General features: G+C 39.1%; 1 protein-coding gene across 9 annotated transcripts in view; it reads right to left on the reverse strand.

The window, feature by feature from the left end:
• The window catches only part of LOC122544600 (nuclear receptor coactivator 7-like), a 122,593-nt gene that overhangs the window by 54,315 nt on the left and 55,229 nt on the right, over positions 1 to 13,049 (reverse strand). For all 9 annotated transcript variants that reach the window (XM_043683925.1, XM_043683919.1, XM_043683927.1 and 6 more), the window contains one exon: positions 10,180 to 10,454. In XM_043683925.1, coding sequence (XP_043539860.1) covers positions 10,180 to 10,454 — 275 coding nt within the window. The remainder of the gene's footprint in view (positions 1 to 10,179; positions 10,455 to 13,049) is intronic.

Below are 13,049 nucleotides of genomic sequence, written 5' to 3' on the forward strand. Positions count from 1 at the left end.
GGAAGGGGGGGGGGGAGGGTTAGGGTACACCCTTCTGTAGAACTCCAGGGAAAGTGTGGGGAGAGACACAGAGAGAAAGAGACAAAGAGGGAGGGAGAGAGAGAGAGGGCGGGATGTTAGTCATTTGGAGATGGTGCCTGTTTAATCACTGTAAACAAAAGACGCGATCATTGTTGGAAACACGTCTTTGATGTAATATTTCCATTGGGACCCTGAATCTCCTTTGGATAATCCAATTTTTGGATAATTGGTATTCGGATAATCGAGGTTCCTCTGTATATACATGATTTGGATGAGCAAATAGGAGGCATGATTAGTAAGTTTGCGGGTGACACCAAAATTGGTGGTATAGTGGACAGTGAAGAAGATTATCTAAGATTACAAAGAGATCTTGATCAATTGGATCAATGGGCTGTGAAGTAGCAGATGGAGTTTAATCTGAATAAATGAGAGGTATTACATTTTGGGAACCGAAACAAAGGTAAGGACTTATACAAGTAATGGCAGGGTCCTGGGTAGTGTTGTCAAATGGTGGGTGGGGGTTCAGGTACATAGTTCTTTGAAATTTGCATCATAGGTAGCCATAATGGTTAAGAAGGCATTTAGCATGCTTGCTTTTATTGCTCAGACCTTTCAGTATAGGAGTTGTGATATAATGTTGATATTGTACAGAACGTTGGTGAGGCCTCTTCTGGGGTACAGTGTGCAGTTCTAGTCACCCTGTTATAGGAAGATATTAATAAACTGGGGAGGTATCAGCAAATATTTACCAGGATGTTGCTGGGAATGGAGAGTCTGAATTCATAAAAATAGGCTAGATAGTCTGGAACTTTTCTCACTGGAACATAGGAAGTTGAGGGGTGATCTTATAGAATCATGGAGCAATATAGGCAAGGTGAATAGCAAAGGTCTTTTCCCTAAGGTAGGTGAGGTCAAAACTAGGGGACATATATTTTAAGTGAAAGGAAAAAGATTTAAGGAGGACCTGAGGGGCAACTTCTTTAAACATGAGGTGATTCGCGTGTGAATTAAACTACCAGAGGAAGTGATGGATGCCAGTACAGTTACAACATTTAAAAGACATTTGGATAAATACAGGAATAGGAAAGGTTTGGAAGGATATGGGATAAATGCATGCAAGTGGGACTACTTTAGTTTGGTAACATGGTTAGTGTTGACTAGTTGGATCGAAGGGTTGGTTTCCATGCTATTCAACTTTTACAATTTATATTAATGACTCAGCTGAAAGGACAAAAGTGAAAAGTGTGGTGCTGGAAAAGCGCAGCAGGCCAGGCAGCATCCGAGGAGCAGGAGAATCGACATTTCAGGCATAAGCCTTATTTAACAAAGTATGCCAATATATTGGAGGCAGTTGAGAGAGAACTAACTAGACTAATGCAAGGAATGGGCAGGCTGGGTTATGAGGAAAGATTAGATAGGTTACGGTTGTATCTGCTGGAGGTTAGAAGAGGAAGAGGCGATATGTTTGAAACAAAATCCCAAAAGGTCTTGACAGCTTATATGCGGAGAGGATTCTTCCTCTGGTGGCAGAATCAAGGACTAGGAATTGTTGCTTAAAACTTACGGGATCATATTTATAAAAGAGATTAGCCCAAAACATTTTCTCTCCATGTGTTAAGTGTCTTTAGAACTCTCTCCCAAAACACTATGGGAGCCAGGTCCTTGAATATTTTTAAGGTATAGGTTAAAAAAATCCAGCAAGGTTGAAAGGTTATCAGGGATAGACAAGAATGTGGATTTGAGGTTACAATCAGATCAGCCATGATCGTAATGAATGATGGAACATGCTCAAAGGTCTAAAGGGCCTATTCCCTTTAGATTTATTTGTTTTCCAATGGCCAAGTCTGCACCAGCACCTTTGAAGTCTCAAGGTCTTGGCCAAGACTATGTCAGCAGTCAGAGGGACCGGAATAACCTGCCTCTACTCCTCTGGCAGTATGTGGACGTTTTAGGAATGAAAGAATTAAATTGTAATTATACAAGAATACTGCCAATAGCTATGCCAAAAATGTTAAATTGTTAAGTTTCTACCTGAGTTCCACTTAAAAATTATTTACTTTCATCATTTCCAATTTTGCCAGCTACAACTATTTGTGTTTTGTTTTTATTCTTTTTAAAAATCCTTTAATAATAAAATAATTGAAACTGAGAAGTGTAAATGAGATGCTTAGTCGTTTGCAGGGCTGCTTAGTGTTACGAATGTGATTGTCAGACTCTTAAACCCATGTGAACATCACAAAATAAAGGCATCCTGGTCACATCATGTGCAGCCATTACAATCTCTTTCTCATCATCTACTGAAGACCTTGTAGTGCATAATATTGTTCCTCCTATAGGTCGAAACACTGCTGCTGTGCAATCTTGTGCAAAGCAATGCACAGCACAACTGTGCTGGAGAGCATGTCTGGTTTATAATGAATGCTACCTCCAGACCCGTCCAAGCACCTGAAGCATATTTTCAGCAATCCAATGACTAACTCAAAAACAGAGAAATAGAAACACAGAAATTAGGAGGAGGAAGCCATTCGGTCCTTTCATCCTTCTCCGCCACTCAACGGGATAATAGCTGATCCTCTATCGCGATGCCATATTCCCACTTGCTCTCCATACCCCTTGGTGCCTTTAAAACCAAAAAATTATCTATCTCTTTCTTGATCATATTCAGTGACTTGCCCTCCACAGCTTTTTGTGGCAGAGAATTCGATAGATACATTACTCTTTGAGTGAAGTTTCCTCATCTCTGTCCTAAATGCCTAGCCTTGGGTAATAAAAGCAAATACAGCATACTTTAACTACATCTTAACCACGTTATGTGCTTGTCCCACTACCTTAAGAAACTGGTGGACATGCACGCCAAGGTTCCTCTGATCCTGCTGCTTCTCAGGTCTTACTCTTCAGCATGTATTCACTTATCTTATTTGTCATGTCCGTGAAGTTGGTTAGCTCAGTTGGCTGGACAGCTTGTTTGAGATGCAAAGTGACATTAACAGTGTGGGTTTAATTCCTGCATTGGCTGAGATTACCACATAGGATTCTCCTTCTCATCCTCTCCCTCAACTGAGGAGTGGTGACCCTCTGTTTAGATTTCACCAGAGAAAGCGCACTACCAGTTGCCTATCTGTCTCTCTCTCTCTCTCTCTCTTATGAGAGAGAACAGCCCTGTGGTCTGGTAATACTTTGGTGCCTTACTTTATTTGTCCTACCCAAATGCATCACTCTGAATTATCCAGATTTGAATTCCATTTACCACTGCTTAGTCCATCTATATCCTCCTGTAATCTAATGTTATCCTTCTCACTATTTACCACCCCACCAATTTCTGTATCATCTGCAAACTTACCAACCAACTCTCCTAGTCTAATTCAATTCAAGTCTAAATCACCTATACATATCTCAAACAGCAAGGACCCAAACACTGATCTCTGCAGAACCCAATTATACACAGGCTTCTAGTCACAAAGACACCCCCCATGTCACTCCCTCTGCTTCCTGCCATTCTGAATCAAATCTGCCAAATTTCCTTGAATGCCATGGGCTCTTACTTTCTCCCATGCAGAACCCTAAACCTTTCTGAAGTCCAAGTAGAATGTATCAAATGCATTACCCTCATCTATACACTTGTGTCAACCTTGAAAGAGTCAGCCGAGTTGTTCAGTATCAAAAACCATACTGACTGTTTTTGATTAATCATTGCCTCTCCAAATGCAGATTAATTTTGTCCCTCAGGATTGCTTCTAAGAGTTTCCCCATCAAAAAGGTTAAACAAGGTTACAAGGCAGGTAGTGTCCTGTGGTATTATTGTTAGACTATTAATCCAGAGACCCTGGTGATGTTTTGGGGACCCTTGTTTGAGTCCTGCCATGGCAGATGGTGGAAAGTGAATTCAATAAATATCTGGAATTAGGAGTCTAATGATGACCATGAAACCACCGCCGGTTGTCAGGAAAAACCCTCTGGGTCACTACTGTCCTTCAGTGAGGGAAGCTTCCAACATTACGTTGTCTAATTGTAACTCAAGACCTACAGCAATACGGTAGACACCTAACTGCTCTCTGGACAATTAGGAATGGTAATAAATGCTTGCTTGGCCAGTGACAGGAGAAGGTGAGGACTGCAGATGCTGGAGATCAGAGCTAAAAAATGTGTTGCTGGAAAAGCGCAGCAGGTCAGGCAGCATCCAAGGAGCAGGAGAATCGATGTTTCGGGCATAAGCCCTTCTTTAGGAATTCAGGGTGGCCAGTGACACCCACATTGTGTGAATGAAAAAAAAATCTCCTTAATCTGTGGTTTCCTGGTTTAACCCTTACTAAATAATCTCACACTAGCTGTCCTCCAGTCCTCTGGTACCTCCCCTGTGGCCAGACAAGAATTGAAAATTATTGCCAAAGCCTGCTATTTCCTCTCTAGCCTCACTCAACAGCCCATGAATACATTTTATCTACTCCTGAAAATCTCCTCTCTGCGCTAATTTCTTTAATTACAACACAATTCTTCTCCCTGATCTTGATACCCATATCATCCCTCTCGCTAGTGAATACCGACACAAAGTACTAATTTTGAACCCTACCCTATTGTTCTGGCTCCACGCACAAATTACTACTGTGGCCCTTCCTGGGCCCAACAATTGTAAAATAACTTAGGATTTTCCTTTATTTTATGCATGATTATCTTTTCACAACCCTAAATATTTTTAAAGATTCCCCTTGCATATTCAACATTCTTCTCGGACATGTGCTGTTTCGAGCCCTCAGTATCTGCCATAAGCTCCCATTTTCTCTCTATCAAATCCTACATATCCAGAACTTAATGAAGTGGATGATCCCATCCTTTATCTGTATTGCAATATGTTAGCCCTCTCCCTATTTCCTTCTTGAATGTATCCCTCTGCTTTGACACAGATTTACCTGACAGTATTTGCTCCCAGTGCACTCTGGCCAAATCATATCTGATTTTATTAAAACTGACTTTTCCCCAGTTTAGAACTGATTTCATTCCCATCTTTGTCCTTGTCCATAACAATCTTGAACCTAATGGAGCTATTATCACCATCTACAAAATAATCCCCCACTGATACTCCAACATTTGCTTGGCTTCATTACCTAAAATTAAGTCTAGACTATCCCTACAGGGCTTTCTATGTACTGGCTTAAAGAGCTCTCTTGGATGCATTTTAAGAATTTCACTTTCTCTAAAACTTTCACACTATGATTACTCCAGTTAAAGTAGTTGAAAACCCCCACCATCACTACCTTATTACCGTTACATTTTTCTGAAATTTCTCTATATAACTGCTTTCTATTTCTCTGACTGATAGGGGGCCTGAACATTTTCTTCTCACATATTTATAGGAGCTACTACAGTCAGTTTATGTTCTCTGCAATTTTACACTCATTCTATTTTCCTTCTTAATCAAACTTATTGTCTTCTTCTGCAAAATTCTAAAATGCTCTCAGTTCTCAGCTTACTTTTTTTTCTAGCAATTTTATATGTCTCCTCTTTAGATCTAATACTATCCCTAATTTCTTTCAAAGTCATGGGAGAATCACTTTTCCTGCTTTATTTATGCACCAAATAGGATTGTTTGTAATTTATGCACACATTATTTAAATACTGACCATTGCTGAGACATTGTCAGCCATTGTAAGGTTCCCCTTTCTATCAGTTCAATTTGCACTTCATAATGTGTATTTCCCTTTATTTATATTCAGGACACTAGTTTTGGAGTCGACTACTTCATTCTCCATCTTAATGAACAATAATGATCCCTCTTTCCCAAGGGAGCTTACACAAAATTGTTGAGTAATCTCCCTCATTACACAGTACCCATTCTAAAATAGCCAGTTCTCTGGTTGGTTCTTCAATGTATTGGTCTAAAAAAACCATCAATATACAATCCAGGAAAGCCTCCTCTGCAATATTATTGTTAGTTTAGTTTGTCCAATCCAAGTGTAAATCAAAGTTACCGATGGTTATAGCTGTACTCTTATTGCATGTGTCTCTGATTTCTTATTTAATGCCTTCCCTTACATCTCCATTACTATTTTGGAGCCTATGGACAACCACCAACATTTTCTGCCCCATGGTGTTTCTTATCTCTACCTATACAGATTCCGCATCATGACTTTCCAAATTAATCTCTTTCTTCACTATTACTAACAATACTACTCCATCTCCTTTCCCTTTTTGTCTCTCCTTCCTAAATAGTGAATACCCTAGTTGTTCTGATCCCATCCTTGATCACCCTGCTGCTGCATCGCTGTAACTGCAACAACATTATAACTGTTATCTTTAGTTGAGCTGTTAATTCATCTATCTTATTGCAAATACTCCGTACATTAAGATAAATCCTTTTGACTTATCTTTTTATTCTAGCTAGTCACCTTGGCTTTACTTTGCTCTATGACCCCATTTGGTTTCTTCAAAGTTTTTTCTGCCTTCCACTTGCCTGGATATATGCAGCATTAACACCACTCAAGAAATTCAACACACAAGGATAAAGCAGCTCCTTGAGTGGCATCCCATCATCACCCAGCAGGCCAGGCAGCATCCGAGGGGCAGGAGAATCGATATTTCGGGCATAAGCCCCTCTTCAGGAATGCAGTTTAACATTCGATTCTCCTGCTCCTCGGATGCTGCCTGGCCTGCTGTGTTTTTCCAGCACCACATTTTTCAACTCTGGTACTCCAGCATCTGCAGTCCTCACTTTATCCCATGCATTACCTTCAACATTCTCTCTACCACCGATACAGGGGCAGCAGCACTGTGTGCCACCTGCAAAATACAGTGCAACAAATCACAAAGCCTCCTCCAATCACACCTTCCAAACATAAGACCTCTGCAACCTAAAAGCATATGCTTGGAACATCACCACCTACAAGTTTTCCCTCTTAGTTACACACCAACCTGACTTTGCACTACAATCACTTTCTTTGTCTGTCACTGGAGCAAAATCCTGGATCTCCCTTCCTAACAGCACTGCAGTTATACCTGCAGCAGTTCAAGACAACTGAGCATAACCTTCTTCACAAATGCAAATGTGGGATGAGTAACAAATGAGTAACAAATACTGGCCTTGGTGGTGACACTCAATTCCCATGAAAGAATTATAAAAATCCTCATGATCCTGCACATTAAACTGCCCCCACTGTCTTCATTGAAGCGTTTGTTAAACTGCAAGCATTGTTTGCTGGTTCAACTGTTCTGAACTAAGTAAATCAGCTAGTCATGGCCTCCATTATTTAGTTCCTACAGAATGATAGAAGAGAAAACAAAACAGTCCAGATCCTTTAAAAAAAGGATCTTTCACCATTGAGCCTGTCTATGCATATAATACTACATTTTTCTGAAACAGACATCACTTGCCAAATACAAATCCATTCTCCCAATAAATCTAAGATCTGCTTGCAGTACTTTACCACACTACATCTTCTAAGAATTACAATCATCACCCACTCATTATCTGCATTCAAGGCATCAATGAAGGTATTATAAACCACGATCCAAACTCTGAACCATCTGAAACATCAATAGTAACTGATCTTCAACCAAATCTAACAAGCAAATCCAATTCAGCCTTGGACTGATGCAGCCACCTGCTGGGTAAGACAGTGTCTAAATCTTCAAATTGTGCAAATTTAGTTCAGGTTGTAATTCATAATTTTAACTTTAAAGTGAAATTTGCAGTTTGAAATTGTGTAGTTGCTAGCTTTAAAGAGGGGCCTAATTAAGAACCAACTGAAAATGAATCCTCATTAACTAAGTCAGACAGATGTTTTGTTTTGAGAACATATACAAATAGCCAACTTAGTGCAACTGATTACAAGAGTGCAACAATAGCCTGTGACAGGGATCTGGAATCAACTGAGAACTTCCAGGTCCAGCTCCTTCCCAACTGTATACCAAGCTGTCACCATCTCTGGGGATCTGTCCCGTCAGTGGGCCAAAAAAATAGGGATTTTGATGGTGAAGTCTGAGACATTATCTGTCAGGTACAATTCTGTGTGAATGACTGCATCAAGCTTTGGTATGAGCACAGACATGTGAGTAAAGAGGGCTTTTCAGGGCCATCAGGGCTGTTTGTGCTGTTGGAGCTTCTGACATCTTGGATGATAGTAGGAAATCCCATCCAGTTTCATTCTTATTGTCAGACTGTCGTGATTAGATAATAACTGACAGGCTTGCTATATCATTTCAAAAGGGCACTCAAGACTAATCACAGTGTTGGGTCTGGAATCAGAAGGTACCCAACTAGGTGAGGATGTCAGATCGGCCATCCTTATTAAGATATTAAGGTGGGACTCAAACGTATATCCTCACAATGTTAACTTGGGTCTCTGCACAATTTCAGTCCAGTGATAATACTACAGCAAAATCTTCCACACAAAAGAGTCAAAGAGAGGTGAAGTGAAAATTACAAGGGACAGAAAACTAGAAAAGTGATGGATTAAGTTCCGGAGCAGCACCCAAAGTGAATAGAGACAAAGAACAGTACGGTTATATGGGCCTGGTCACAAAACAATTATTAGGGTCAAATGTAGGGAATCCTTCCCTCTCAAGTACTACTCACAGCTTTTAAGAATATTGTTGGCTCCCTGTACTCAATTATTGCGAATGTCTGCCCCAATTATAACTTCCCTTTTTTCTCTAATGTCCTTTAATGTGTTGTGAAGAGGAGAAGTATTGGATTTAAAATATTAAGTCTGTTTGTCTCTTCAAAGCTGCTGCCAGACCAATAGGTTTCTCCAGCACATTTTTATTTCAGATCTACAACTTTCACAGTACTTTACTCTCTAATATATTGTTGACTTTTGGGTCAATGAGAGCTCTCCCAGTTCCTGTTCTGAATTTCTCTAATCAGGTTTTCACCATACATACATCATCAAAAAGGGCCCTCGAAAATGAACAACACTGAATCAACCAATGTATCATCACAATTGGTCTTGTCTGCAATTTTCAACACAGTCCGTCACATAATCCTTCTCAATAAACGCAAAATATTGTGGATGCCGGATGCTGAAACAGACACAGCAAATCCTGGAGAAACTCAACAGGCTGTCAGTATCTGGGAAGAGAGAAACAGAGTTAGCGTTTCAAATCCATAATGACTCTTCTTCAGAATATCTTTTTCCTTCAATGCTTCTATCTCACTTGTGTCAGGAAGGCTGCCCATTCTCAATTTCATTCTTGGAGGAGAAAGTGAGGTCTGCAGATGCTGGAGATCAAAGTTGAAACTTTATTGCTGGAACAGCACAGCAGGTCAGGCAGCATCAATTTCATTCTTACCAATCCTGTCTCTTCTTTGCTTATCTGTCAACTGGTAACATCATCAAAAGAAAGAGTGCCAGATTCCAAATGTAATGCCAATGCCACCCACTTTCTCTCTATAACTATGAGAATTAATGTGAGATGAATCAAATCTTCCCAAAGGGAGATCAATGCTATTTTCTTTAGTCTCCGCTTGGAGTTTTAACCTCAACTTAAATTTTTCCATCCTCCCACACTGCTGTCTCAGGCTCAACCAAACTGTTAATAACGTAACTATTCTATTCAAACCAAAGTGATTTTGGTCCTATCTTCTCTCCCACAAAGAATTTCCTAAGTATCCCACTGCCGGACTGTGTACTTCTACTCCTTCCTCAATCCATTGTCAACTGCCTCAAAGAAAGCGAAAGATCATCCAAATATTTGAAAAGTTTCACAACTTTTCTCCATCCCATGTTCTTGACAGCTAATTAACCAAAAAACAGAGATTAGCTCAATTGTTGAAATCTTCTAATACACATATTTTTTAAAATCTATACATCAGCATAACTGTATATGAATACATTCTGAATACTATATCAGACATTACTTTTATAGTAGAGTAACATTTGGACTGGCTCTCAGAATATCTTATATAGTTGAGTGCTATAATAATGGTGTAATTCTATTTCTATTAGTTGATTACTTAAAATTTTGATATGATAAGATTTCAGTTAGCATTTAAAAGTATAACAAAAAATATTCAACCATTGAGAAATAACATATTTACCTGCAAACTTCGTAATTCTAAATAAAGTTTGTAAAACAGGTTAATTAGCAAAACTAGCATGCAACTTCATTTTGCATAAAGATAGATTTTGGTTCTTAAAAGTTAGCCAATATTCTCTAGTTACTTACCAGACAAGTAAAAACTCTTGAGTTCTGCACGTCGGATTTCTTTCCTTAGAGATTTTCTTTTATTGTTTTCTACAGTATTGTCCCCCATTTTTAAGAAGCTTTTTGATGTATCTGTAAGTGTTTCATGGCCAACCAAATGTAGTGATGATACATTGAAGTTTTCTTTAGAAGCACCTTCACCTGTTTGCCCTTCTATTTTATGCAGAGGTTTTTCAGCCTGGCAATCTGAAGATTCTTCTTCCTTTTCTTTCAGTTGCTTTGTTTTTTTCTTCAGCCTTAAAATATAAATAGTTTGAGTAACTGTTAGAAAGTCAAGCTGAATTTGGATATATAGAAATCAGTTCCAAAAGTTATGATATTGTTTATTCACTATATATGCAGGCCAAACTGATGCTGCATAGGAAATAAGCATTTTATGAGAATATCCCATCAAATCGCAGATTTGAAATTGGCCTACGTTTTAGGTTCTAAATTTTCACTGCCTTTTGGGAAATAATGCCTAATGACATCACCCATAAATGGCCTTGTTCTAACTTTTTTATTACAACCCTTAACTGTGTAGCACAATTTTTATCCCTTTGTATTCCAGCTTTCTTCAAGCCCAAAATTTCATTGATCATTTTAATTATTATCTTTGTTCATCTGTCCACTGGGTTCTAGTGATTTCTGTAATGGACCTTTAAATTTCCTCTGGTCCTCCACAGTAACTAGCAGTTCCATTATTCAGAAAATAGTTTGATCTATATTTCTTAGGTCTGAAGAATAAAATTGCACTTCCCCACTTTAAACTCCAATCAAATTAGTTATGCCCATGCATTTACGAAAGTTTCTTGGAAACTTTCTCCTCCAATCATAACTACTTACCGTGTCACAAGTAAAATTCAGTCTAAAACACTCAGATCCATTTGTGACGTGGATTTTTTTAAAAAATGAAAAGCTTAGAGCCCACTACAAATTCCAGAGGACATTAGTCATCACATCCATTATAATAGCTTTCTCTTTTGTGAATCTTGCAACTGCTTTTCCTCAAATAGTGTAACGTATTTTATTACATCAACATAAACACACCACTAAAATGCAATTCGTTGTCTCACTTGAAAGACAACACCCAAATAATTTACTACTCCTCCGGATATCAATTCAAATTGTGTGCACAAATCCTACTTAAAAGGAGGAGTTATGTTTACAAAATTCTGACTAAGATGTGGCTTTTAGCAAACATCAAATCTCAGCATTACTCTAAATTAAGCCAAGCCAAGATGGTCAGCATCACCCAATGAACTCATTTAAACAAAACAATCATGTAACAAGTATTAAACATTTCTACAATCAAGTACTATGTATCTGTATTGTCCTCTGTGGGTTTAATCTAAAAAAGACTCATGATTCTAACTTGGAACATAAACTGTGTGTTCCTCCCCTCTATTAGTTTCTGACCCCTGTCCCACCACAGAGTACCACTCAACTTTGAACTCAAGTTTACAGTTTTAACATCAACAGCTGTGAAAATAAAGTTCACCTCACTAAACAGATATGCAGTCACAGGGTACCTCCTTCCCCTTGTACACACTTGTTGCAATTTTGATTCATGAGATGAATTTTCTTCTCTCAACATGTGAAGAGTCTTTGAAACATACTTCCTTTAAAGGTTTTGAAAGCAGAGTCCTTGAATATTCTTAAGGTAGAGGTAGACCATAAGCTGCTTTCATTCTTCCTGCCAATAATTTGATATTTTCCCATACAAATATGCTTTTGGTACATCTTTGCCCACTCAAATTTCCTATATCTTTTTGTAGCCTCTTATTATCCTTTTCACAATGTATTTTCCTGCCTATCCTTGTGTCTTTAGCAAATATGGTAACTATATCTTCCATCCCTTTATTGTAGTCATTTTGTATAAATGTCGGACACAATATGATTACAATCACAGAATGGTTATAGGTAGTGCAAACTTTTCCTATACACAAAGTCTTACAGCACAGAAACAGACCCTTTGGTCCAACAATTCTATCTGAACATAATCCCGAACTAAACTAGTCCCACCTGCCTGCCTGCTCCTGGCCCATATCTCTCCAAACATTTCCTTTTCCTGTACTTAGATAAGTGTCCTTTAAACAATGTAACTGTGCCCGCATCCACTACTCCCTCAGGGAATTCATTCCACACGCAAGCCCCATTGAGTTTAAAAAAAAGCCCATGTCCTTTTTAAATCTCTCTCCTCTTACCTTAAGAATGTGCCCCCAGTCTTGAAATCCTCCATCCTAGGGAAAAGATAACGACCATTAACCCTATCGATACCCCTCATTATTTTATAAACTTCTCTCAGGTCCCCTCTCAACCTCCTATGCTCCAGTGAATAACTCTCCAGCCTACACAGCCTTTCTTTATAACTCAAACCTTCCAAACGCAGCAACATGCTGGTAAATCTCTTCTGAACCCTGTCTAGCTTAATAATGTTTTTCCTATAACTTGGTGACCAGACCTGGAGGCAGTATTCCAGAAGAGACCTCACCAAGTCCTGTACAACCTCAACATGAATTTCCACTCCTACACTCAAAGCAATGAGCAACATAGGCAAGCACACTTAATGCCTTTTTAACCATCCTGTCTATATGTAATGCAAATTTCAAAGAATTATGCTCCTGAACTCCAAGGTCCCTCAGTTCTACAACACGTTCCTAGAGTTTAGATTAGAATGGTGCTGGAAAAGCTCAGCAGGTCAGGCAGCATCTGAGGAGCACGAAAATCAGTGTTTTGGGCAAAAGCCCTTGATCAGGAATAGAGGCAGGAAGCCTCCAGGCTGGAGAGGTAAATAGGGGGGGGGGGGCGCTGGGGAGAAGGTAGCAAAGAGTACAATAGGTGAATGGAGG

The sequence above is a fragment of the Chiloscyllium plagiosum genome, chromosome 3, assembly GCF_004010195.1.
Source record: "Chiloscyllium plagiosum isolate BGI_BamShark_2017 chromosome 3, ASM401019v2, whole genome shotgun sequence".
In the NCBI taxonomy this organism is placed as follows: Eukaryota; Metazoa; Chordata; class Chondrichthyes; order Orectolobiformes; family Hemiscylliidae; genus Chiloscyllium; species Chiloscyllium plagiosum.